We start from the raw sequence: 26,783 nt of genomic DNA, 5'->3' as shown, positions 1-26,783 counted from the left end.
ATATATTTAGAAATAGGCTTAAAGATAGTGGAAATTAGAAATAATGCCTCCCTCAAAGGGTGCAAGTGAAGATCTGATGAGATAATGCATATGGAACCACTTTGGAAACTTGTGAAGGCTATAGAAATGTCTTGGCAATGATTATTCCACTTGTATAGCTCACCTTTGCCTTTTAAAACTGCTTTCATATTTACTATCTCATTTTATCTGCAGAACAGGCCTAAGTAGGGCAAGAATTATTATCTGTGTTTTACCATCTATTGATGTGGACAAATGGGGCCCACAGAAGCTGAGAGACTCATGTAAGGTTACACAGTGCATCTGGCTACATTATGCCTGGGCTCCACCCTGGATCAACTGAGTCCCCTTTTAAAGCCCTCATTTTTAAAAAACAACCAGTAGACTTAAGCTTGATGTCCAAAAGTTATGCTGCAGAGTAAAAAATAGAATTATTCCTGTTCAATAAGCAACCCAAGGTACAACATGAGTCCAAAGCTAAGCAATCATAACATCAACATAGTGATGACGGGTAGCCATCTGTTGTGCTAAGCATTTTATAAATACTATTTTAGTTAATAATCACATATAATTCTTTGAGGTTATATAGTTATCAACCTCGTTTTACAACCAAGGAAATCAAGGCAGAAAATGGTTCAGGAATTTGTCCATTGTCCACAGAGCCAATACGTGCCAAGACAGCCTGGATGTATTAGTTTGCTGGGGTTGCTGTAACAAAGTAACATGCACTGGGTAGCTTAAACCACAGAAATTATCTCATAGTTCTGGATGCTGGAAGTCCAAAATCAAATTGTCAGCAGGGTTGGCTCTTCCTGAAGGCTGTGGGTGGAGGATCTGCTCCAGGGCTCTCTCCTTGGCCCACAGATGGTCGTCTCCTCTCTATGTGTTCACATCAACTTCCCTTTCTGTGTTTCTGTCTCTGTAACCAAGTTTCCAATTTTTATAAGGATACAAGTCATATTGGATCTTAATTTTAATTTGATTTTCTCTGTAATGACCCTATCAACAAATAAGGTCGCATTCTGAGGTACTGGGGTTTAAGGCTTCAACATATATACATCCTCATCTTACAATGGTTCAACCTACTATTTTTAGACTTCACAATGGTGTGAAAGAGACACTTTCAGCATAGTTTTCCATACATTACATGAGATATCCAGTTCTTTATTATAAAGAGGCTTTGTGCTAGATAATTTTATCCAACTGTAGGCTAATGTAAGTGTTCTGAGCATATGTAAGGTAGGCTAGGCTAAGCTATGCTGTTTGGTAGGTTTGGTGCATTAAATGCATTTTACTTATGATATTTTCAACTTATGATGGGGTTACTGGGATGTAAACCTATACAACAGTGGGCCAGGTCATCTGGCCTGCATGCATCACGCTGTTAAGCATTGTATTAGTCCATTTTCACACTGCTGATGAAAACACACTTGAGGGCCGGGCGCGGTGGCTCATGCCTGTAATCCCAGCACTTTGGGAGGCCTAGGCAGGCGGATCATGAGGTCAGCAGTTCCAGACCATCTCGGCTAACATAGAGACACCCCGTCTCTACGAAAAATGCAGAAAAAACTAGCCGGGCGTGGTGATGGGTGCCTGTAGTCCCAGCTACTCGGGAGGCTGAGGCAGGAGAAGGGCGTGAACCCAAGAGGCGGAGCTTGCAGTGAGCCGAGATCCCGCCACTGCACTCCAGCCTGGGGGACAGAGTGAGACTCCATCTTAAAAAAAGAAAACGTACCTGAGACTGGGTAATTTATAAAGAAAAAGGTTTAATGGATTCACAGTTCCACATGCCTTGGGAGACCTCACAATCATGGTGGAAGCTGAAAGGCATGTCTTTTTTTTTTTTTTTTTTTGAGACAGAGTCTCGCGCTGTCGCCCAGGCTGGAGTGCAGTGGCCCAATCTCGGCTCACTGCAAGCTCCGCCTCCTGGGTTCACGCCATTCTCCTGCCTCAGCCTCCTGAGCAGCTGGGACTACAGATGGCATGTCTTACATGGTGGCAGGCAAGGGAGAATGAGAGCCAAGCGATAGGGGAAACCCTTTATAAAACTATCAGCTCTTGTGAGACTTACAGCCTCGAGAACAGTGTCGGGGAAACCAACTCCATGATTTGATTATCTCCTACTGGATCCCTCCGACAACACATGAGAATTATGGGAGCTACAATTCAGATGAGATTTGGGTGGGGACGCAGCCAAATCACATGAAGCATTATGCTTTAAAATGCTTCCATTTTAAATCATACCATTCCATTTTAAATCATACCATTCTGCCACCTTTTGATGGGAACAAATGTCAGGACCTGAAGCATGGCACTTGACCTCCAAATCCAGTTTTAGAGCCACTGAACAGAAACCTACCCTCTAAAAGTTCTTAAACTGGAAAAGTGCTCCCCCAAAATGTTTATCTAAGAGACTGGTTTCCAGCTTACTAGGCAATTTGGCATTGAGGACTTTTCTCATAAACATTTACAAATATTCTGCTCCGTAATGAAGTTAATCAGTAAACCACACAACCTCTGTCCTCTCTCACTCCTTACCTAGTCTCATTTTCAGTTGCTGTGAATAAGCTAAGAATGGTAATGCAGTTTCAGGAGTTAGAAAATCCAATTCAAATTAGTCCTCACTGCAGCTGTACACCATCAGGATTTTTCACGGAAATGATGAGTATGAAGCCCGCAAAAGGTAGGACACCGTTCACAGGTGCTCTCAGGTCGTGCTCTTGCAACTGGACTGAGGAAATCTGGGGACTTTGGTTGGAGATGACAGTAACAGATGTCTGTCAAAGATGGTGGCTCAGTCAGACCCAGAAGACTGGGGTGGGAGTTTGGGTTGGAGTGATTTTTATTGGATTCTAAACAGACAAATATCTTATTGGGATGAAATCTAAGGATGCTTCCCTTAAAATTATTCATAGACTATTATGTCAAATTATCACTATTCTTCCAAACCAAACATTAGACAGTTCTAACATTGATATCAGTGGACACTTGAAAAAACATTTTAACACACATTGTTTAATGCAGTGTTCCTAAAATGGCAAGTCTCAGTTCCCAGGGGATCACAAAATCTATTTAGTGTCTTCTGACCAGCATTAAAAACTGGATTAGAACATAATAGAATAGAAATACCAGAGTGTCCCTCAAGGAGTAAAGACAAGTGGTATTTCATGAAATCTTGTTTCAGTTACATATGTATGAGTATGTACAGGGGATATGAGATAAAATGTATCTAAAACTGTAGGTTGTGGTAAAAAGAAATGAAGAGTTTGGGAAACACAAATTAATGAAGTAGTTTCACAACAGGTTTCTTCCAACAGTCCATAAAAAATCAGATAAACACAGAGTTGAGCTTTAGGCCCAGGCTCTTGGTTTTCTCTGAATTAAAACATAGATTATAATTAAAACAGTATAATGTAAAAGTTTATAATTAAAATAAATATTTTAATATTTTTTAAAACATAAATTCATCTTTTATATTTCCAGCAAGAAAAAACTCGAATCATTTTTATAAAAATGATCATTGTGAACATGTTTTTGCTCACAGACTTGGTAGCATACCATTTTGTTTAAATGTGATGTTTAAAAGTGATCGACACCGTATTTAGAAATGGAAATGAGTTGGAAGGCCAGGGAAGCAAATTTCCCATTTACTTCAATTTAACCAACATTTGATAAACATTTACTATGTGTCAGGCATTGAGTTAGATGCCAGGAATATAAAGAAGAGAATATAATCTAATATTTTCCATCAAAGAGTTCACAGACGAATCACAACAATCACAAAAGTATGCATGTTTATGTGGTGTCAGGCACTATGCAGTTTATATTCTTTGTCTTAGTTCGTCTTTATTATAGTCTCTCATGCAGGCACTACATCATTTCAGCTTTGTAAAGGAAGCAACAGAAGCTTAAAGAAGTTCCATGTCTTTCCCAGGTTCATATCCCTAACAAGTTGTGGGTGAATTGAATCCAGATTTGTCTGCTCAGAGGGCACTCTTAGGCAGTATCTCATACCATCTCAAGTTCAGCGTGGAAGATAAGCCTGTAAACAAAAGAAATGATTGTATATACTTCCAATACGTGCCATAATAGAAGTGTGTACAGAGGTAGGAGAGGTGAATTCCACCTGGGGGAACTGGGGCAGGCCTCCTGCTGTAGGTGACCAGAAGTAGGTGATCAGCTGACAAGGCAGGGAGAGGCACTAACATCACAAAGGCCCAATGCCAGGAATAGCAAACAACTTTGCGGTAAAGCCTTGCCGTTTAGTGAAGAAACCATGGATTAAGAAATAAAGTAAGGCAGAAAAAGCAACTTTTCTAGGCACTGCAATTCAACAGAGACATTCATTAAACATTTACTATGGTCAGCATTCTGCCAGGGATGAAAAGCTGGATATAAACTGGACCCTTTCTCAGGAGCATCAGAAACTCACTGTGAGATTATGGGAGAGGGCCATTGTTTTTATGCAAACCTGATTTCCCATTTGGGGGTACAGTGGTTCTGGTCCCAGACTCCTTAGAGCTGCACTGGCTAATATGCCACATGTGGCTATTCAACTTTAAATTTTAACTTAGAATTAAATAAAATTTAACATTCAGACTCTAAGTATCACTTGCCACATTCCAAGGGTTCAATATCCCTATGTGGTTTAGCGGCTACCGTATTGGTAGGCATAGAACCCTTCTATCACCTCAGAAAGTTCCCTCAGATGACACTCCTTTAGAGAAGGTGTTGAAACCTGGAGACTGTCTATCTAGAAAAATTTTACTTTATTTTCAGGGCTTCTCAGACTCCCCTGGAGTCCATCCATGTGTTCTCATTTAAGAACTCTTTCCTAAACTTTCATGGAGAACCATCACAAAGGAATCCTAATTCTCATACTCTTTGATAGACTAATTCCAAAATAAAAATTCCTAAATGTAAATTTTAATATGTATTTTCCCTTTTAAATTGTATCAAAACAGAAATAAATTTACCTTTTCAGAAAGCATACTCTAAATTAAAGTCAAACACCTCTACTCCCTCCACATCTTATTTTCTGCCAGACAATGTTGTATTTGTTTACTTGTTTACTTATTTTTGTCCCAACCATTGACATCCCCACTTCCCAAAACACACAAACAAGAGAAAGGCTGGGCCTTCATATGTGTCTTTTCACTTTCATATCCTCAGACCCTAACACAGTGACTGCTAAATAGCAAGTGTTTATCTCACACACACACACACACACACACACACACAGAGCATGAGCATATGTTTATAAATATATATTTGTAATGAAAGAACTATCCTAATACTTATATCATCAAGACAGACTATGTGTTAATAATTACTTATTAACTATCAATTAACTATCACTAAAATCAGGATTTTGCTAGATTCTTTAGGAAACATGTCTTTTAATGACACTCGACTTACCAAAACTGCTTCTCAACAACCGTATTTTACACTCAAAACTATCTTCTGAGATAGCAACAGTCCCATTTTTACAGAAGAGATTGAAATAGGAAAAGCTTAGCCAGTTAAGATCTCATGGTCAGTTAATGGTGGAAGTTGTCCTAGTCCAACCATTTTGGAATATGTTGGCCATGCTGGTTCTTTGGTTGTAAGATTCCTGCATAATTACTTCTCTATTTGTGGAAATTTAGGGGACACACTATGAAATGCTAGAAGTGAATGGGCTTTGAGTATAGAAGGTTTTTTGTTGTTGTTGTTGTTGTTTTGTTTTGTTTTGTTTGAGATGGAGACTCACTCTGTTGCCCAGGCTGGAGAGCAATGGCGCGATATTGGCTCACTGTACCCTCTGCCTCCCAGGTTCAAGTGATTCTCCTGCCTCAGCCTCCCGAGTGGCCGGGTTACACACGCCTGCCACCATGTCTAGCTAATTTTTGTTTCTTTAGTAGAGACGGGGTTTCACCATGTTGGACAGGCTGGTCTCGAACTCCTAACCTCAGGTGATCCACTCACCTTGGCCTACCAAAGTGTTGGGATTACAGGCATGAGCCAATGCATCTGGCCAAGAATAGAAGTATTATTTAATATTATTGTGTACTTTTCTCATATTTTTACTGATGTCCTACTGTTTTAGCATGATATTATCTGTATCTTTGTGAAAACTTTCCATTTTGATCTAGATTATTCCAGAGAGTGATATGACAGTGATATCATTATCTGACTTGACTTGGGACTCCTTTGTGTTTCTTGATTATGAAAATAATTATTTTATTGAAATAATGCTTAAAGATTTTAGAATTGTCATATGAGGAGGAAAAAAACTGTACACATTTCCTTGGATGCTACAGAATCCAGATTCTATCGGTTTTTGATCTTGGGCAAATTACTTATCCTTACTAGAGCTGTGGCAGAGAGAAGTTGGGCTGAGGGAGGAAGGGGAGTTAAGGGAATAAGATAGGTTAGAGGATAAAGTCTAAGTGTAAGTGAAACTAAATGCTTTTAATACTTTTTAGTTTTTTTCAATTCCGTTCACTCCAGAAATTTTCATCGTATTTGGTGATGAAATAGATCAGGATTTTGCTTATTTTTATCTTTTCTTTTTGTGTAATAGTTCCGTATTTTTCCCCTTCCATTTTGTGGTGGTAAGACAAGGCACCATTTCTAAAATATTTTGTCCGTTAGACATACTCTTTTTTGTTGTTGTTGTTTATTTTGTTTTGTTATTGTTTTTGAGACTGAGTCTTGCTCTGTTGCCAGGCTGGAGTGCAGTGTCGTGATCTTGGTTCACTGCAACCTCTACATCCCAGGTTCAAGTGATTCTCCTGCCTCAGCCTCCCAAGTAGCTGGGACTGCAGGTGTGCACCACCAAGCCCAGCTAATTTTTTTGTATTTTTAGTAGAGACGGGGTTTCACCATGTTGGCCGGGATGATATCAATCTCTTGACCTCGTGATCCACCCACCTCGGCCTCCCAAAGTGCTGGGATTACAGGCGTGAGCCACCGTACCTAGCGTATGCTATTTTTATATGGATAAGTCAGACAGAAGGAAAGGAAATTGATTTTTGTCCAGATACTGTATACCATGTGCTCTGTCAATCATTTCCTGGGTTAATGCAGAAAGCATTATTTTCAACATGTAATATGTATATTCTGAACTTTGCCAGGGTAGAAAAGCCCTGAATTCTAATGTTCATAAACTATTAGTCATATACTTATGGAGACTTTTAGATGTAAAGAAGATTTAGAAGATCATCTAGGGTGGAGTCTTTTCTTTACAGATAAACAGAGGGAGCCCAGGTAGAGTAAGTAACGGTTTTTAAATGCCATATAACTAGATTCAGGAACATGACTCCCAGGGACCTGGTAACCTTTTCTGTTGGGAAAACTTCCCAAGAGAAGCAATACCTACAGGGAATGTAGAGATAAGTGGACATTAATGAGATGAAGCCCTGGGAGGGGTTGGCTGTGTTGAGAACCATTCCAGGCTCAGGAAGCAGCAGGTGGGAGAAATCCTGAGTCTGGAAGCAGCAAGACACATTCAAGAAACAGAGACATCCAAACATGCAAAATGGCTGGAAAAGAAAGCAAGGGTAGGGTGATGCAGAAACCTGCAGACCCGTTATATGCAAGCGGAGGCCAAGAAGGGGGTAACAAACGCAAGTAGGAGGATGCAGAGAGGGGCTTTGAATATCATGTTTTTAAGCATCACACACCTGAAATTACCCCCAGAGAGCAGCAATTCGGTGCATGGACTTTGAGATTAGACTCCTAGAGCTCAAATCGCATCTACTTAGGTAGGTAGGAGTAAAGTTGCTTGACTTCTACGTGTCTCATGGTACTCATTTGTAAGTGGGGGATAATAATGTTACCTAACTCATAGGGTTTTGTGAGAAATAAATGAGAACATACAAGTGCCTGCCGCTACAAAGAACTCTATAAAAGTTTTCTGCAAAATATAGTGATAGTAATCATAATAATTATAGTAATCGTTTCAACTATCTTTTGAGCACAGCAAAGAGCATTGCCAATTCGAAATCCCCAAAGCCCCAAAAAACCACGTTTTTCTAAAAGTTTGGCACACACTTTTTTGGTGACAGAACCTGACCTGAATGAATGTGAAACTATTTATAGTCTTTACTTATTGCACTGACTGTGAATATTCATATATTTCACTGTGGAAAATATTGCTGTATTTGACTCTGGGTTCTGTTCCAGACTGTGCTGGGAGGGATATATAAATAGCACAGTATTCTGTTCTAAAATCCTGAAAATTCTGACTTCTAAAACACATATGACTGCAAGGGTTTCAGATAAGGAACTGTGAATCTGTATCATCTCATTCATTCCTCAGCCTAACCCTTGATATCGATGTTATCATCCCAAACTTGCTGCCATGAAAACCGATGTTTATCAATAGTTTGAATAATTTGCTCAAAGTCCCACTGTTCGTAAGAGATGGAACTGGAATTTTGGTCTACAATTGTCTGACAACATTTGGAAGAGTCAGACACATTTGTAAACTTTCCTATCTCTTATTTATGTCTATTTTTTCAGCATTTGCATAATTTAAATATTTTTATTTTTTAAAGAGCCATAGTTGATGTTTCCAGGAAATAGAAGCATTTTCATAACCTGATGGTTTTCTATTACCTAGAGGTTTTCTAAATAAGGGGCTCCTTTAATAATGATGGTAGTAAGAATAATAATTATTATTCCTATTTTAAGTCAGCTATAATTTATCGAGCACTTCCTGTGTGCCAAACATTTAGCAAAGCACTTGGCACACATTATCTCATATAATCTTTATATCAACCCAGTGAGGTAGGTATTATTATTCTCTGTTTTATTAGGAGAAGACTGCAACTTAAAGACATTAAGGAATTGCCAGCTGCACACAGATTGTAAGTAACAGAGCAGGAATTTGAATACAGTAGATAGATTGCAGGCACTGTATTCTTTTTTTAAAGCTCCTCCTTTGTTTTATAATGATTAAAATAACGCATACATATACACGTGGCAAAAACTACAAACAGTAAAAAAAATTATGCAATCTTCTCTCCCAGAATATAATGTAAAAATATCACTTCTCACAGTCACCACCACCTACTTTCTTCTGTATCATGCAGAAATTTGCCTTTGCACACACACACCTGCACACATACACACACACACACACATACACACCCACCCCCCATTAGTGTTTAATACCCATGTGAATATACACATTGGTCTATTGCTTGCCTTTTTCATATAGCACCTTATTGTAGAAATTTTCCATGACAGCACATAGAAATCTAAATAATTGTTTTACATCTACTTAATATTTCAGTGTATGGATATAACAAATTTATTTGACCAGACTCATATGGATGAATATTTAGATTGTTTTCCAATTTATGGCTCTGCAAATTTGCTGCAAGTGAATATTTTTACAAAACACTTTTTCATAGAGGTTCAAGGATATTTCTAAAATAAATTTTCAAGCAGTGGAAAATTTATGCTGGGTTAAAAGGACATTGAAGTTTAAAAAACTGGAAAATATTCACAAATTTCCCCCAAAAAGTATTTGTTTCCCCAACAGTGTGTATAATCAAACTTTTTAAACTCTCACACATTTGAAGATGAAAACGGTAATGTTTTAGTTTCAATTTAAATTTAATTATTGGCAAAGGTGAGCACATTTTTTCATTTACAAAACACTTACGTTTATATTTCTAAAACTATTCCTTTCCTTTATCCCTTTTTCCATAGCTTCTCAAATGTTTTCTTATTGGTTTTCAAGAGCTGTTTATACATTAATGAGATGACTCTGTCCTCTATGTTGCAGAACATTTTTAATTTGTCATTTAATTATATTATGTATATATACTCTTAAAAAGTTGTAAACTTTTATGTAGTTAAATGTTTCAATCTTTTCTTAGAGCCCACACTCCTAACCATTACGCCAAACTGCCTCTCTAATTTCCAGAATGATGACATTCATTCCAGTTTTGTTGTCACTTTTGTTCAGGTGTTTTAACAGAACAAGTGGCAGGTCCTCTGGGACAGAACCTGGAAGTGGAACCATACTCTCAATACAGCAATGTTCAGTTTCCCCAAGTTCAACCACAGATTTCCTCATCATCCTATTATTCCAACCTGGGTTTCTACCCCCAGCAGCCTGAAGAGTGGTACTCTCCTGGAATATATGAACTCAGGCGAATGCCAGCTGAGTCTCTCTACCAGGGAGAGACTGAGGTAGCAGAGATGCCTGTAACAAAGAAGCCCCGCATGGGCGCGTCAGCAGGGAGGATCAAAGGGGATGAGCTGTGTGTTGTTTGTGGAGACAGAGCGTCTGGATACCACTATAATGCACTGACCTGTGAGGGGTGCAAAGGTAAGCATCTTTGATTGGCAGTTTTCTCTTTCAGATTTTACTGTATTGGTTGTTGAAATCCCTGAACTAGTTGCTTCCCTTTTCCCAGGCAACTTCCCATTTTCTCCTTCTCTGCTCCTACCTCCTCACCTTTGTTGTGCAGTCACAGATCTGTAGGAAAAGACTATTAGAGTTTTTAGCTTAATGTTTAAGACTGTTAGAGTATCTAGCTTAGTTGGAGTATTTAGTTTTTTTCCTTTTCACAACCTCACACATAGCTAAAGGGAACTTCTGATTAAATTGAATTTGTTGTAGGTTTTGTTTGTTTTTGTTGTTTTATGGTATTTGTCTTTCTGTGCTTGGCTTATTTCACTTAATGTAATATCCTCCAGGCTCATCCATGTTATCACAAATGGCAGGATTTCATTCTTTTTTATGGCTGAGTAGTATTCCATTATGTATACATACCACATTTTCTTGATCCAGTCATCCATTGATGAACACTTAGGTTGATCCCCTATCTTGGCTATTGTGAATAATGCTGCAATAAACATAGGAGTGCAGATATCTCTTTGACTTACTGATTTCATTTCCTTTGGAGATATACCCTGTGGTGGGATTCCTGGATCACATGGTAGTTACAGTTTTAATTTTGTGAGGAAACGTCATACTGTTTTCCATTATGACTACACAGATTTACACTCCTACCAGCAGTAAGGGTTGACTTTTCTCTACATCCTTGCCAAAACTTATCTTTTGATTTCTTGATAGTGATTCTAAATGGAGTGAGGTGCTACCTATTGTAGTTTTGGTTTACATTTTCCTAATGATTAGTGGTGTTGAGTGCCTTATGCCCATTTTATGGAAGTGGAAGCTGAAGCATAGACGTTAATCTACTTACCCAAGTTTTCATAGCTAATAAGAGCTTCAAAACTGTAGCTTATAATCTAACTCCAGAGCCTATATATATATGATTGACCACCAGGCTATGATGCCTTTTATTGGTTGTCTACTAAGTGATCATTCTGCTCTTCAGTTGTCTGCTCAAGGGTAATATTGACTAATTCAGTGGCGAGAGGAAGAAAACCAAACAGTCTGTTTGGGTGTTAAGGTATCAGTTGTTATCTAAGCCAAGGGAATGAACCCCTGAAATCACTAACCTTGAATGGCTTATCTCCTTAGAAGTGAATTTGTCTTTCTGTCTTGTGAACTGTGCTTATGACCAAGTGAAACTTGGTCCACCTGCAAAGAGTTCTGGGGCATGGCAGGGTAAATGGAGTGAGACCAGTGGGCCAAGGACAACCCTAGAAAACACTTACCTTAAAGGTGGTCAGGGGAAGAGAAACCCACAAAGGATATAGAATAGAAGGAATCAAGATAGAAATCTACAAGGAAGTGCAGGATCACAGAAGAAAAGGAGACGAAGAAAGTAGTCAGAAGAGAGCCAACCTTTGGGGAGGTTTAGGAAGGAGAAGCTGGATTTGGACATAAGTATATTTTTAACAGCAGAGAAAGACAAAAGTTTTCCATTGATTTTGATTTGAGACTTTGCCCCCATGGTGTCAGGAAAAGGACAAGCATGTAAGGGAGAGGATGGGTTGGAGCCAGGCAGGGCCCATGTTCTATACCAGGGATTGGCACATTTTTTTCTGTAAACATCCAGACAGTAACAAGTTCAGGCTTCACACCACGGCAGCCTCTGTTGCAACTAATCAACTCTGCTACCGGAGTGCAAAGGCAGCCACATAGAAAATTAGCATAGCTATGTTTCAGTAAGCTTTACTTACAAAAATAGGCAGGAAAATTAAAAACAAAAAACAAAAAACAAAAACGGCTGGCTGCAGTTTGCTGAACACTGTTCTTGACCAATGACTCTTTTTTTTCTTTTGAGATGGACTCTTACTCTATCACCCAGGCTGGAGCGCAGTGGCAATCTCGGCCCACAGCGACCTCCACCCCCTGGGTTCAAGTGATTCTCCTGCCTCAGCCTCCCAAGTAGCTGGAATTACAGGCACCAGCCACCACGCCCAGCTAATTTTTGTATTTTTAGTACAGATAGGGTTTCACCATGTTGGTCAGGGTGGTCTCAAACTCCTGACCTCAAGTGATCCACCTCTCTCGGCCTTCCAAAGTGCTGCGATTGCAGGCATGAGCCACCACGCCTGGCCTTGACCCATGACTCTTAAGGGTTGGAGTAAAAATTAACTGGAAACTGTGTAGTGAGTGAGCACAAGACTCAACTCACAGCCCATATGTGAGAGAAATGTAACTTTATTTTTTTTAATTGGATTTAATTCAGTCTCAAGCTCTAGTGGAAACTTTATTTCATTTTATTCAGGATCATTCCATTCACCCCAGCCAAAATTCTTCTGGGGGTTTATCTGAGTACCAGGATTAAGGTAGGGTTGTGGAGGGATTGGGCACTGGGGAGTGGGGCTCTGGTCTCACAGCTGTGAGACTGGGTGGGACTTGGTGCCACAGCTGTTGACACAGTCCGAGATCTGTTAGAGTGCTGTTCTATTTGGTATTCAGTCACCAGTGGGAAAGGTCTCTGTGGCATCATCCTGGGGTCCTGAGCACACTCCTCCATCACGTCTGGCCCTGTCTGTCTCCTTCATTCAGCTCAGGTGAGTGGGTTCTGATGTAGCCTCAGTGCTGTGTTGGGATGCCTGGCTGCCCAGAGAAACCATGCCGCCATTTCATCTGCTCTATGCCATGCTGGGTGCAGAGAACCCTAGGGTTTTTTCCAGTTCTACCCAGGAAAGGGCACAAGAATCCTCGTCTTCTAGGATCCCAAATGACATAGAGTTTCTATCATCTCTCAATCCACCTATCCTAGAATTCTGTCTGGGGATAGGGAGTTGGGAGGGACAGAGCTCAGGACCTTCTCAGGTACCTAACTTGTCTTAGCTCTTTGACTTCCTCTTTAGTTTTCTGCTTCCTCCTGACTTGAATAAGTTTTATCTGGTCTTTAGGATTTGGGGGCTTAAGCTCTGGTGACTGAAAAGCCAAAAACAGGCTCCTTTGTCTTCCTTACGCGTTCTCCTGTGAAAACAAATGAAAATTATCCCAGCTTAGTGAATAAGGAATGAGGAAGGGCTGTGAGGAAAACCAGAGGAGAAGGACAGAATAGGGTGGAGTGCACATCAGAGGACCAATGCCTCATGCCTGCAGGTCTTGTGAGAGCTGCTCAGTCAACCTGGTATCCCCACTGACCCCGTCGCCCACTTCCCCCGTGCACATCTCTTGGATATCTGCACTCAGCAGATGCAAAGCAAATTTTACTCTGTAGCTTTCCATCAAAGGGAGCGTGAGCTTTGGGGGCTGGCAAGCTCACGTTGAATCTAGGCTCTGCACTTCTTGGCTGAATAAACAAGTTACTTAATATTTACTGGTTAGAGTTCAGCGAAGTAAAACAGAAACCAACAATTCAGGCAGAAAGGAATTAATACAGAAGTTGGAAGAGTCAAAGTAACAGGATCTATGCTGAGTTTCCAGAAGACGCTCAGAGCCGCACTGCAGAACTGGCCTGCCGGTTGCTCTTCTGCCAAAAGCAAGAAGATGGGGACTCAGGAAGCCACCTCAGGACTGTTGGCTCCAGGAAGACACTGCCTCAGCTGCCATCTAGGGATCAGGAAGTTGCCTTCACTGGCAATCACTAGCTCCAGAGCCGGGGCTTGCCTGCCAAATGTGCAGCTATAAATGATGAATACCCTGCCCCCTGCCTTTCAATACCCTCAAAGCTAGCGACTAGAAGCCAGGATGCTGCCACAGCAAAACTCCACCATCCCTCTTACCAGTAGAAACAACAGAACAGCTTGCTTCTACTTTCTAAATGTCTTACAAGAGCTTAAATCATATCCACCATGTTAGCTGCAAAGGGAGTCCGGGCAAGTTCCTGCCTCTGGTAATAGGATGTGAACTAGACTAGATGGGAGGTGCAGTAGATATAGAGCTAGCTAATCCTTAAAGACTATACAACACTTACTTTCTCTGAGCCTCAGATCTGCAAAATGGGGATATTATGTATTTTGCAGGCCATTTTTGTGGATTGTACAAGATTTATATTGTATTATATATTAGAATTTACCAGCTCTCTTGCTTTAGGATTTCACTGGAGATTTGTCAGACCTGTGATACTTAAAACAAAGAAAACACAAGAGAATTTAAAAAAAAAAAGAAACCTTAGAAACAAAACAAAGATCAGGGTTAAATTTCCTCATTACATTGGTCTCTTTATCTGGTTCCACTAAAAATATTTTAATTTGCTTTGGTGTTTTTATTTGTCATAAGTATTTATGGCATCAATGAGAGAAATGATGGTTTTCAATTTTTTTAAGTAATAACTTTGGAACACAAGCATCGCGCACAGTGACAATGACTGCCACTTTCCCAGCACTAGATTAAATCAAGAGCTTTCTTTTGCCCTCAGTTATCAGTGAGGCTTTTGGAAATGTGCTAATGTCTGAATGAGTTTTGATTCAAACCTCAAACCTCAACCAACAAGACCGATCAGCATCTGACTGAAAATTTCAAATGGCTGCATTTCCAAATAGGTCAGTGTCTGTCACATTCGTTTCAATGCCAAGAGAGTCTACACACATCAGAAAATGGTAGAATTCCTAAAAGATACTGTCTGAGTAAATGAGTGACCCTACTGCCTTTCTGAATATATTTTTGTATAAGATCGTGAACCAGCATTAGACTTAGCTTTGAAGTTTTAAAAAAGCTTCCAAAATTATTGAAACTATTCCAGTATAGAATAGATGTAGTGTTTCCAAAGGATCTTTTGTTTACGGACATTTGTGAAAGCTGAGGAGTGCTGACCTATATATAAACTTATTGACATTCTATTTAAGATCAAGTGAGGTCTGATTTTAAACAATTGAATAATGATCCTAATGAATTCTAGAGGTCAAGTTATCTTGGAGTATGGTGCAAGATGGGGTTCCAAACTATTTCACTGCATTGGAAGCCTTTTGTAGTAAGTGTCATGAAAATCATGGGAAGAGTAGGACCCTGAGGGCAAACAACATGGTTCCCTATCCCAGCTGATTGTCTTCCCAGGTGTCCTAAATTACTTAACCTTTCCGAGCTTTAGACTCCTTACCTGTAAGATAAGGACAACAATGAAGATGATGATAAGGATGAGGAGATGATGATGATGATGATGATGGTGATGATGGTGATGATAATGGTGATGATGGTGGTGATGGTGATGATGATGGTGATGATGGTAATATTGGTGATGTGGTGATGATGATGATAGTAATAATCATGTTGATAGATAACCTATATCAAGTGATTACTATGTGCAGGAACTGTTCTGGGGGGCTTTATATGTACTAATTCATTTAATCTTCAGGACAGTCTTTTTGTAGCAGGTATCTATAGATTGTCATGAGGGTTAAATAAATTGATGTGTGTAAAGTACTTAACACAGTTCTCCCCAATGGAAAATCCTCAATCATTGCCTGCTATTATTACTATTATCAGTGAGTTATTGTGAATTTTAAAAAATGGATATTGTTTTTAAAATATCTTGCTCAGTACCTGGCACTCTTTTTAAAAAGTTTTTTTTTTTTTTTTTAATTTCAATAGCTTTTGGGGGCACAGTTGTACAAGTGGTGTTTTGTTACATGAATGAATTGCATAGTGATGAATTCTGAGATTTCCGTGTATGTGTCACCAGAGTAGTATACATTTTATCCAATATGTATTTTTTTATCCCACACTTCTCTCCCCTCCTCCCTTCTGAGTCTCTGAAGTCTATTATACACTCTGTATACCTTTGCGTACTCATAGCTTATATGGCGTTTGGTTTTCCATTCCTGAGTTACTTCACTTAGAATAATGGCCTTCTGTTCCACCCAAGTTGCTGCAAAAGACATTATTTTGTTCCTTTTTATGACTGAATAGTATTCCATGGTGTATATATACCACAGTTTCTTTATCCACTCATTGGTCGATGGGCACTTAGGTTGGTTCCATATCTTTGCAATTGTGAGTTAGGTTGCAATAAACATTTATATGCATGTGTCTTTTTATCTAACTACTTTTTTTCTTTTGGGTACTCACTAATGGGATTGCTGGATCAAATGGTAGGTCTACTTTTAGTTCTTTAAGAAATCTCCATATCGTTTTCCATAGAGGTTGTACTAATTTACATTCCCACCAACAGTGAAAAACATTCCCCTTTCACTACATCCACACCAACATCTATTATTTTTTGACTTTTTAAAAATGGGCATTCTTGCAGAAGTAAGGTAGTATCTCATTGTCATTTTAATTTGCATTTCCCCGATGATTAGTGATACTGAGTATGTTTTCATGTGTTTTTTGGCCATTTGTATGTCTTCTTTTGAGAAATGTCTATTCATGTCATTTGTCCCCTTTTAGATGAGATCACTTGTTTTTTCCTTTGCTGATTTGTTTGAGTTTCTTATAGATTCTGGATACTAGTACTTTGTCAGATGCATAGTTTGCAAATATTTTCTTCCATTCTCTGGGTTGTCTGTTCACGCTGATAATTATTTCTTTTGCTGTGTAGAATCTTTTTAGTTTAATCAGGTCCCATTTATTTATTTGTTTGTTTCTGTTGCATTTGTTTTTGGGGTTTTAGTCATGATGTACCTGGCACTCTTACGTGCTCAATAATCATTAGATGCTATTTTGTTGATGAATTCTTATTTCGTATTCCTCTGTTCATCCAGCCTCCCCAGTTGGGGTCATACACTGTTTTCAAAACTCTCCCTATTCCTATTAATTAACCCAATTCTTTATTCAGCAAGTATTATTAAGTACCAATTTGTATGCCAGGCTGTATTCTAAGCATAGGAGATGCCTTGGTGAGCAAACCAGACCAAATTGTTGCCTTCATAGTCACCATTCTAAAGCAAAAGCAGAAAAACAGTCTACATAACTGAGCTAAAGTAGACAAAAAGAGAAAACAGTCAAGCAAACAAAAAGATTAAGAAATATAAAATCAGTAAAAGAGTATCGAAAAGAAGATAGAGAAAAATGCAATGGTAACAAGATAATTTCCAGGGGACATGAACTGATATTCCATATAAACACATAGGTGATGAGGCAAGACAAACTAAGATGATAAAAACTAAATTTAAAAAAGAGAACATGTTTAAAGCAAACATATAAACAATATGTATGAGTAGTGATTAAAAGAAACGTCCTAAAGCATAAATTACTAAATGAGAAAAGTTACAAATCTACACCCAAGAAAAAGTGGAAATAGGCGTTTAAGCAGGAGTTTGGAGGTGAAAGGTTTAACCCCACAGAACAAACGAATTCACTTGGGCTCAGGCAGCTACAAGCAGCATCAGGCACCTCCCAGTGCTGGAATTCACCTATTAGGAGCCCAGAACACCCCTAGGAACCCCAGGGAAGATGCTGGGAGCAGGTACTGGTCACTGTGGGCCACCAGCTTCTGGGAGTTTGCCTACCTGGCACTTTAAATAGTTGTTGAAGATATCCAAAACCAAGCGCCAGCAGAGCGTCATAACCTCTGTCCTCATCCTCTCAGTAGACATCCAGTAGGTCTGACGGTGTCAGTGGGTTTTTGCTTTCTACTCCTTTAGACTCCTTCATCACTTAGTAAGCATTTTGTCAAAGCAATGAGTGCACGTGATTCCAAAGTCAAATGGTAAGAAAGGCATATCATTAGGAAAAAGCCCCAGCCCTACCCTCTTCACCTGCTCCTACAGGCAACCCCTAAGAACCACTTCAGTTTTCTTTGCGTTTTGTATTGTTTTTTCTTTCTTTCCTCTTTCTCTTTTCCTTCCTTCCTTCCTTCTTTCCTTTCCTTCCTTTCTTTCTTTCTTTCTTCTTTCTTTCTTTCTCTTTCCCTCCCTCCCTCCTTTCCTTCCTTCCTTCCTCTTCTTTCTTTCTTTTCTTTCTCTCTTTCTTTCTTTTTCTTTCTTTCTTTCTCTCTCTCTCTCTTTCCTTCCTTCTTTCCTTCTTTTTCCTGCCTTCCTGCCTTCTTGCCTTCTTGCTTTCTTGCTTTCTTTTTTGACAGAATCTCGCTCTGTCGCCCAGGTTGGAGTGCAATGGCGCGATCTCAGCTCACTGCAAGCTCTGCCTCCCAGGTTCATGCCATTCTCCTGCCTCAGCCTCCTGAGTAGCCGGGGCCACAGGTGCCTGCCACCAAGCCCGGCTAATTTTTTGTACTTTTAGTAGAGACAGGGTTTCACGGTGTTAGCCAGGATGGTCTCGATCCCCTGACCTCGTGATCCACCGGCCTCTGCCTCCCAAAGTGCTGGGATTACAGGCGTGAGCCACTGCACCCAGCCGTTGTGTGGATGGTCTTTATTTATTTCTGTAATACCATTTTCCCTCCCAACAAACATGGAAGAAAAAAAGAAGAGACTGGTGGGAAGAAATGCCCTGGAGGACACACCTCTCCAATCTTTGCAGTTTTGAAGAGGGAGTGTTGAGGTGGAAGGCTTGGGGATATGGGGAGGATGGCCAGCCCCTCCTCTTGTCTCCCAGGTGGCTCTTGGCAGCCTTATAAAGCTTAAACTCATCAGTTATTTTGGAGACAATGCTGTTAAAAGAGTTGGAAGTCTGGGATATATGCTTAAATGGAAACTGGTTGAGATATCTCCAAAGCAATTTGCACACCTCCATCTTCCACTGCACTGAGTTCTCTTGGTCCCACTGGGGCTGCATGCACAGCAGCATGCAGTTCTTGTACAGTCTCTGGAATCTGAAGGAGTTCCATTTGATTTTATCAATGATCTGCACAACTACCTCTTTCCTAGTTAGGGTGTGTCAGGCCAACTTCATGGTTGCCAAGTTACCCTGGTCGATGGTCTTGATGAGCCAGTAGTTTCCAGGAGGGGTATCCTCAGCAGAGATGCCTGAGAGGTCCTGCAGTATGTTGAATGATAGGGCTTGGTGTCAGGGTGTCCCAAGGTAGGCTCAAATTTGGGAAACGCTGATTAAAAGCTTGGTCCAGATCATCTCAAAAGAATACAACTTCCAAAGCCCACCTGATGACCTAATCTTTATAATAGAGTCAAAACACAATGCCAGAGAAAAATAAAAATAAACAAAAACAAATGCTAACACACTAAATTTAAAAAGCAAAATAAGAAAAAGAGATATGAATTTGTAGCTTTGCTTTCTTATAATGTCTTTGTGTAGTTTTGGTATTAGGGTAATGCTGGCCTCATAAAGTAAGTTAGAAAGTGTTCCCTCTGCTTCTGTTTTCTGGAAGAGATTGTACAGAATGGTATCATTTCTTCTTTAAATTCTTGACATTTAAATGCTTGACAGAATAAACCAGTGAAACCATCTGGGCCTGTTGCTTTCTGTTTTAGGTTATTAATTATTGATTCAATTTCTTTAATAGTATAGGCCTATTTTGATGACCAATTTCTCCTTGTTGAGTTTCGGTAGGGTATATGTTTCCAGGAATTTCATCTAAGTTATCAAATTGGCAGGCTTAGAGTTATTCGTATTTCTTTATTTTCCTTTTAATGTCCATGGGATTAGTAATGATGGGCCTCTCCTTCATTTCTGATATTGGTAATTTGTGTCTTCTCTCTCTCTTTTTTCTTGGTTAGCCTTGCTGAGCTTGGTTAGCCTAGCCTTATTAATTTTATAGATCTATTTTAGTGAATCTATTAATTTTTATTGATCTATTTAAAGAACCAGCTTTTGGTTTCAGTGATTTTTCTCTATCATTTTCTTACTTTCAATTTCATTGATCTCTGCTCTAAAGTTTACTTTTTTTTTTTTTTTTTGCTTATTTTGGATTTAATTTGTTCTTTTCTAGCTTCCTAAAGTGAAAGCTTAGATTATTGATTTTAGATCTTAATCAATATATGCATTTTAGTGCTATAAATTTCTCGTAAACACTGCTTTTGCCACATCCCATACATTTTGATAAATTGCGTTTTCATATCCATTTAGTTCATTTTCACTTAGTTCTTTAAGTAGTCACCTCTATGTCTTCTATATGCATTATGTGTAACCTTTTAGAAACGCTTTGTGATGTAAGATGTGTTATATTCCTATATTTCTCTAAATCAAATTTAATCTCTTCTAAGCTCATAACTCTCCCGGCTGATGTGAAATTCATTTGGTCTGTGTTTGAGAATACTCCTTCCTCCAGGATCGTGCGCAAACCTCAGGATCATGTTCAAATTTTAATTGGTCCCTTGAATATGAACAACTCAGCCACAGTCCAGCATGGACATCTTACCCCAGGGTTTTCAAGGCCATGGTTCTTAGTATCTTCCTGTCCTCATCTCAGAACTACATCATTGGAGATCTGTCACTCCTCTAGAAGCTCTTTATTAGTGCTGGTTCAATACTCACAGAACCTCCCAGACTCATCCCATTCCCAATTCTACAAGCATTGACCTCCACCTTCAACATCTTTGAGATGATCCAATATAACCGTTTCAATGAGAGGTTGAAAACAAAAATCGTATGTGAGAGTTATCTTTATTTAGAGACAGAAACATTGCAGCTTTTGTGCCAGCAAGTGAAGAAGAGTTTCTGCCCTCTTGGGATGGAAAAGAAAATGAAAAAGCAATAGAAGCAAGAACAAAGCACACATAAATACCTTGATCAGTTATCTGTTCATCTTAATGTTCCTACAATTATTGCAAAACAATCATTTATGAACTCAAATTGGGGAAGGTAACAAGTTTGTTATGGGCTGGCACTTGCCATGCTGTGTAAAACTTGGGTAGATTCATGTCTCAAGATAATTTTTAAAAATGTAAACTTCCTACTAAAAGGACAGCATAAGGCAGTGGTTAAGAGCACAGAGTCAGCTGGGTACAGTGGCTCATGCCTGTAATCCCAACACTTTGGGAGGTTGAGGCAGGAGGATTGCTTGAGTCCAGGAGTTTGAGACCAGCCTAGAAAACATAGCCAGACTCAGTCTCTACACAAAATTTAAAAATTATTAATACCTGGGCATAGTGGGGTGCACCTGTAGTCCCAGCTACTCAGGAGGCTGAGGTGAGAGGATCGCTCGAGCCCAGGAGTTTGAGACTTCAGTGAGCTATGATTGCACTGTGCGCTCCACCCTGGGCAACAGAGCAAGACCTTGTCTAAAAAAATAAAAAATAAAAAGAGTGCAGAGGGTGAGCTTATCAAGGTTCACATCTGAACTCTACCATTTGTTCTCTGCAGGACCTTGAGCAAATTAACCTCTTTGTAACTCAGTCTCCTCTTTGGTAAGAAAGCGATAATAATAGTATCTGCCTCATTGGATTGTTATGAATAGGAAATGAATTGCCATTTACCATTTTAGAACAGCGCCTGACACAAAATAAGTGCTGTATATATGGAGACAGATCTAGAAGCTGTCTCCATTTAGGTCATCTTGAATGGAAAGATATCTAATTACTCACCTCTGTGTGTTTGCTGCTATTTTAAAAGCTTGTAGACCCTTAAAGTTTTACAACATCAACCAATATTTTATTGATTGCAAAGTAGTGGGTGGCCTACTACCAGTGGCTACCAATATCAGTCACTGGAGTCTGGTACGTGCATGTGTATGTACACATATGTGTGTATGACTTGAGAATAGGGTGTGGTATGTGGCTTCCACCAGTATAAAGAAGCACGAGAATTGCTTAAACCTGGGAAGCAGAGGTTGCAGTGAGCTGAGATCATGCCACTGCACTTCAGCCTGGGCCACAGAGCAAGGCTCCATCTCGGAAAAGAAAAAAAAAATAGAGGTAGAAAAGCAGTGTGCAATATTCTGCAGAATTGAGGAATCCATATAAAAGTACCATCCTCTAGCTGTTTGCTTGCTACCCCAGGGATCCCACTGGTGCTACACATTCCCCAGATGGCAATGCCAACTCTGTCTACTCATCCTGTATTACTAGCAAGGCTCTGTTCCTCAGTGAATTTCCTTTCCATTCATTTTCAAATGACTTTTCTGATATGAGCATTGTTGAATATGCACAAGAAAGAGCAAGACAGAGGCAGAGTTATGTGTATAGATAGATTTGCATAAGTATAAATACAGTATATGTACCCATATTTAAATGATATAATGATAATATTGTGTTGCTATCTCAGAGTGAAAGCTAATTAATTCAACTATTGAGATGATAATGATTTCTTTTTCAGTTAATACCAGAGTCAAAAAACCCTGCAGAATGATTCCACGCACTGTTCCTTTGACTCATCTTGGAAGAAAGAGTTTTATTCTGTTAACTATTAAGCTGTCTATCAGTATCTATGACAGTTTTAAAGGAAATCATTCCTGGGAGGGGCAGAAGATTATTAGTAGGAAGGCTGACTCATGTAGGCTCAAGAGGACATTGAGGTCATGATTTGGTACCAGGAAAGAAAAAGTCCTCTTTTTGCTTTTAGTCTCTTAAAATGCATGCTTTGGTATTTGCACTCTCAATATCAACACTGATCCGCAGCACAAAGTCTTTTTTTAGACTTTATTTGGTTGGATTTGACATTTAGGAAAATGTTAAGATCTCTCCTACTGAAATTTACACCATCTGAAAAATTCACAAGCAAGTCCGTGACTTTCTTAACCTTGACATCTCTAACTTTTCCTTCAGCCTCTGTTTTCATATTTCACGAGTTACCAAAGTCTGATATTCTCTCTGTTTCCTCTTTTCTATTCTGTCCCACTTTAGTTCAGACATTGGTAGCCTCTCAGTTGTATTATGGCAATAGTCTCCTGTCTCTAGTCTCCAATACCCATTTCACCTTTCTTTACCTTGCTCCAAGGAGCTTCCCAACATACAGGTTAAGTCATACTCTCCCCTGTTAAAGCCTTTAATGGCTTTCCTCTTTCAACATGGTAAAGACTCAATTCCTTTGCTTGGTATTCAAGGACACTTCATCAGATTCTGTTCCTACTACAACTGCTTACCCGTCTCCCACTAATTCTCTCCATACTCTACCTTACTGCCACCAAGACGGAGTATCCACCCTTTCTTGGAATTTTCATAACACCCTGTTTGTTCATTTTTCTGAGTGTCTTTCCTCCCTCATGGTCCATGTTTCTAAAACCTTACTTATTCTTCAAGGCCCAAATCAAATTCTATTTCCTTCACGGACCTCTCCCTGATTCTGGCTACTCTTAATTAATCAGGATCACTCCCAATCTATGCAATGCCTTTTCTTCGAGGCACTTGACTTCTAGCAGTTAGGAAATCGTTATATTATACTTACCTTGTTAGAACAATTTTTAAGTGCCTTCTGCTGGAAAATTGTCATAAGAAATATGCAGCTCTACATGGGTGCAATGTAATTGCTGCCTCTCCTCCTTAAATGTGGCACAATCTTTACAAGCATATGGTGTGGACCTGCTTCTACATTTCAATAATTTATTCCTTGTTTAGCTATCTTATTACTTATATTTTGTATTATGCTGTAAATTTACTTCTGTTTATTCCAACTAAGTATGCAACTCTGAAGACAAGGAATGTCTTATTCATCTTGGTATTTCCCAGGTCAGAGAATGCAGCTTTCAGATAGTTTTTACTTAACAGTAAATTATTTTACTCTCTTGTGACCCAAGGGTGGTAATTGCAAGACAGTGGTTAAGAGTACAGGCTTTAGTGCATGACTGCCTGGGTTTGAACCTTCCTAGCCCACTACTAACCATGTGATCATGGCCAAGGTACTTAAACTCTCTGTACCTTTTTTCTTCATCTATGATATGGGGACAAATAATACTATCTTCATCATAAAATTGATATGACAATTAAATCAGTAAATGGAGGTAAAGTTGTTCAAACAATAGCTACTAAGTGCTTAATAAATGTTAGATATTATTCCAACAGTCTGTTAAAATAAGAAGGACTCCTCTCAGTTTTGATAGAGACATGAAGACACTAGATGCTACATTCCAAGGTGAGCCCATCTGGCAGAAATTTCACAGTGGATATTCAAGAACCAGTTAAACATGTCACTTATTTTGAGAGAATGAAGAGATCAGGAGTTGGAAATTACAGAGAGGTCTTGTAAAGATTTTGGAGCATGTGACTAGTGTGCTGTGTGAATCTTACATCCCTACTACAAAGGAGAATGTTGGAAGTGGGAGTGTCTGTCCCTCGGGCCACCACTGGAACGTGTAGTAACTTTTTGAGGATTGGAAAATGGTGTCCCCTTGTGTCCCCAAAATGTATACTGAAGAGGTCCTATTGCTCCAAGCCCAATGAAAGACTCTTCAAGATGATTACTTGAGTAGGTTGACATGTATCCCCTGAAGCTGATAGACGTGGGGACTTTGTGTCTCACTTTCACCTGAGAAGTTGAAAGGCAGGAAGCTGGGTGGCTGACTGCTCCTGGATAAGTGGGAGAGATTTCTCTGCTCCACAGAGATTGCTAGATCAGAGAAAGCCATTATGGGGTTATCTTAGGTCCATGTCAAGAGAACCACAAGGAGTGACCTCAGTGTAAAAATCGTGGAGTGAATCGCCAAATTCCTAGATGTTGAAGGAGACACATACCATGGGCTAGAATAGAGATGTATTTGCCCTCATCAAAAAAGTTCAGATGAGGCTGGGTGTGGTGGCTCATGCCTGTAATCCCAGCACTTTGGGAGGCTGAGGCGGGCAGATCATTTGAGGTCAGGAGTTTGAGACCAGCCTGGCAAACATGGTGAAACCCCATCTCTACTAAAAATACAAAAATTAGTCGGGAGTGGTGAGTGGCACTTTTCATCCCAGCTGCTCCAGAGGGTGAGACAGGAGAATCGCTTGAACCCGGAAGGCAGAGGCTGCATGAGCCAAGATTGTGCCACTGCACTCTAGCCTGGTTGACAGAGTGAGACTCTGTCTCAAAAAAACAAAAAACAAAAAACAAAGTTCAGATGAAAGTATCCCAAAGATGAGAAATCTCTAAAGAACCCAACCCAATGGAGAGTCAACTTTGAAAACTTGCTACACACAAACCGGCTTACAGCAACACTAGTCCAGTAACTGCCTTCCTGTCATTTCCTCTCTTACCTCTCTCACAGTCCTCTCCCTATTCGACACTGCCTCCTTGACTCTGAAAGTGTCAGGAACTATGGTTAGTCAGATGGAGGAGAAAGCAGAAAGTGGGGAAATGGAGCAGTAGAGTTGAAGCCGGTTACCTCCCTTTTTCACTCTAGGCATCTTTCCTGCTAATAGGCTGCAGCTGTGCTATGCCTTCTTGGGGGAGATGTTTGCTTTTAGCTCAAGGTTGGCATTTTTATTATTATGCCAGGCTGGCATATGAAGTACTGAATTGAAACCTTGAATGCCATTTTCTCCCTGAATGCCTGGTTAACAGCAACTCACTTTCCAAAACTTAGCTCAATGCTCACTTCCTATCCTGACCTCTTTATCCCAAACTGAGGAGTCTGTGTGTTTGCTCTGCCGCCATGCAGTTTTTAGAGCCCAGACAACATGTAATTCCACTTGTTTCGTTGTTTGTGTGTCTTTGTCCTCAGCCAACCTTTAAACTCTCGGAGCCCAGGGGTGAATTGTTTGCCTTTGTACCCTTGGCACTTAGTGCTCAGTGGCATAGAATTGTCCCCCAGTAAAGATCTATGAAAGTAATTTATCTTAGAAAACAAATTCACATTTTTCCTAAGAGAGGCTATAATTCAAACTTGTCTTTATTTCTGAAAGATAAATTAAAAACAACAGCCTTCTCGACAACACAATGTCATATAAAGTATTTGTCACTGATGTGCTCAAGGGTGGCCTGGGTGCTCTTTAGCAGTTTGTGAGAAAATGTCCTGGCATCTCTCAACCTGTGTTTTTCCTGAGAAGCTGTAAGAGGACTTTTTACACTTTTCAGTGTTTCTCCCACAGGTTTCTTCAGGAGAAGCATTACCAAAAATGCCGTGTACAAGTGTAAAAACGGGGGCAACTGTGTGATGGATATGTACATGAGAAGAAAGTGTCAAGAGTGTCGACTAAGGAAATGCAAAGAGATGGGAATGTTGGCTGAATGTATGTATACAGGTATTCACTTCAAGCAATTACATTTCACTAAAAATCTCTTAAGGAGGCAGATGTCAGGTAACTCATCACGACAGTGCTACTTCACATATTAAAGAAGGAACCTACTAAGCCATCTAAGTTCTTGAAAAGGGTAATGAACCACTGAAATTGTCCAAACTGTCAACTAAAGAGCATTTTAGTCACCCAAAAGAAATGTCTGTTTTTTTTTGTTGTTGTTGTCGCAGTGAACTATACATGGAGCCCAGTGGCATTAGCGTACCATTCAAGTAACGTGCTTTAATGAGCTACGAATGACAGTCTAAAAGTTTCCTCTAAATTTGATTTTAATATACTTATTATGTATTGCTTAATTAGCATACAAATTCACTATTGTGGAAAGAAATAAGAGTGTTTTATAAGGTATAACTGCCTCTGAATTGTCTAAATAGAGTTTTAAACCAAGTCATTTTATTAAGAATCTGTCTTCTCTTAGTGCAGCTTTGAACCAATTTGTATAGGTT

At 39.6% G+C, this 26,783-nt stretch overlaps 1 protein-coding gene across 5 annotated transcripts in view; it reads left to right on the top strand.

Moving 5' to 3' along the window:
• NR1H4 (nuclear receptor subfamily 1, group H, member 4) overlaps window positions 1–26,783 on the top strand; it is a 94,111-nt gene that overhangs the window by 39,071 nt on the left and 28,257 nt on the right. Inside the window, exons 1-3 of one of the 5 annotated variants that reach the window (XM_011966638.1) lie at window positions 2,570–2,701; window positions 9,983–10,348; window positions 26,131–26,271. In XM_011966638.1, coding sequence (XP_011822028.1) covers window positions 2,593–2,701; window positions 9,983–10,348; window positions 26,131–26,271 — 616 coding nt within the window. In that variant the 5' untranslated portion in view covers window positions 2,570–2,592. Of the gene's footprint in view, window positions 1–2,569; window positions 2,702–9,982; window positions 10,349–26,130; window positions 26,284–26,783 lie in introns of those variants that run through there. The other 4 variants (XM_011966637.1, XM_011966640.1, XM_011966639.1 and 1 more) reach the window with 4 other exon arrangements.

Source organism: Mandrillus leucophaeus, unplaced genomic scaffold, assembly GCF_000951045.1.
Source record: "Mandrillus leucophaeus isolate KB7577 unplaced genomic scaffold, Mleu.le_1.0 Scaffold768, whole genome shotgun sequence".
NCBI lineage: Eukaryota > Metazoa > Chordata > Mammalia > Primates > Cercopithecidae > Mandrillus > Mandrillus leucophaeus.
Note: the sequence above shows the minus strand (reverse complement) of the source record. Positions and strands in the feature narration are given on the sequence as shown.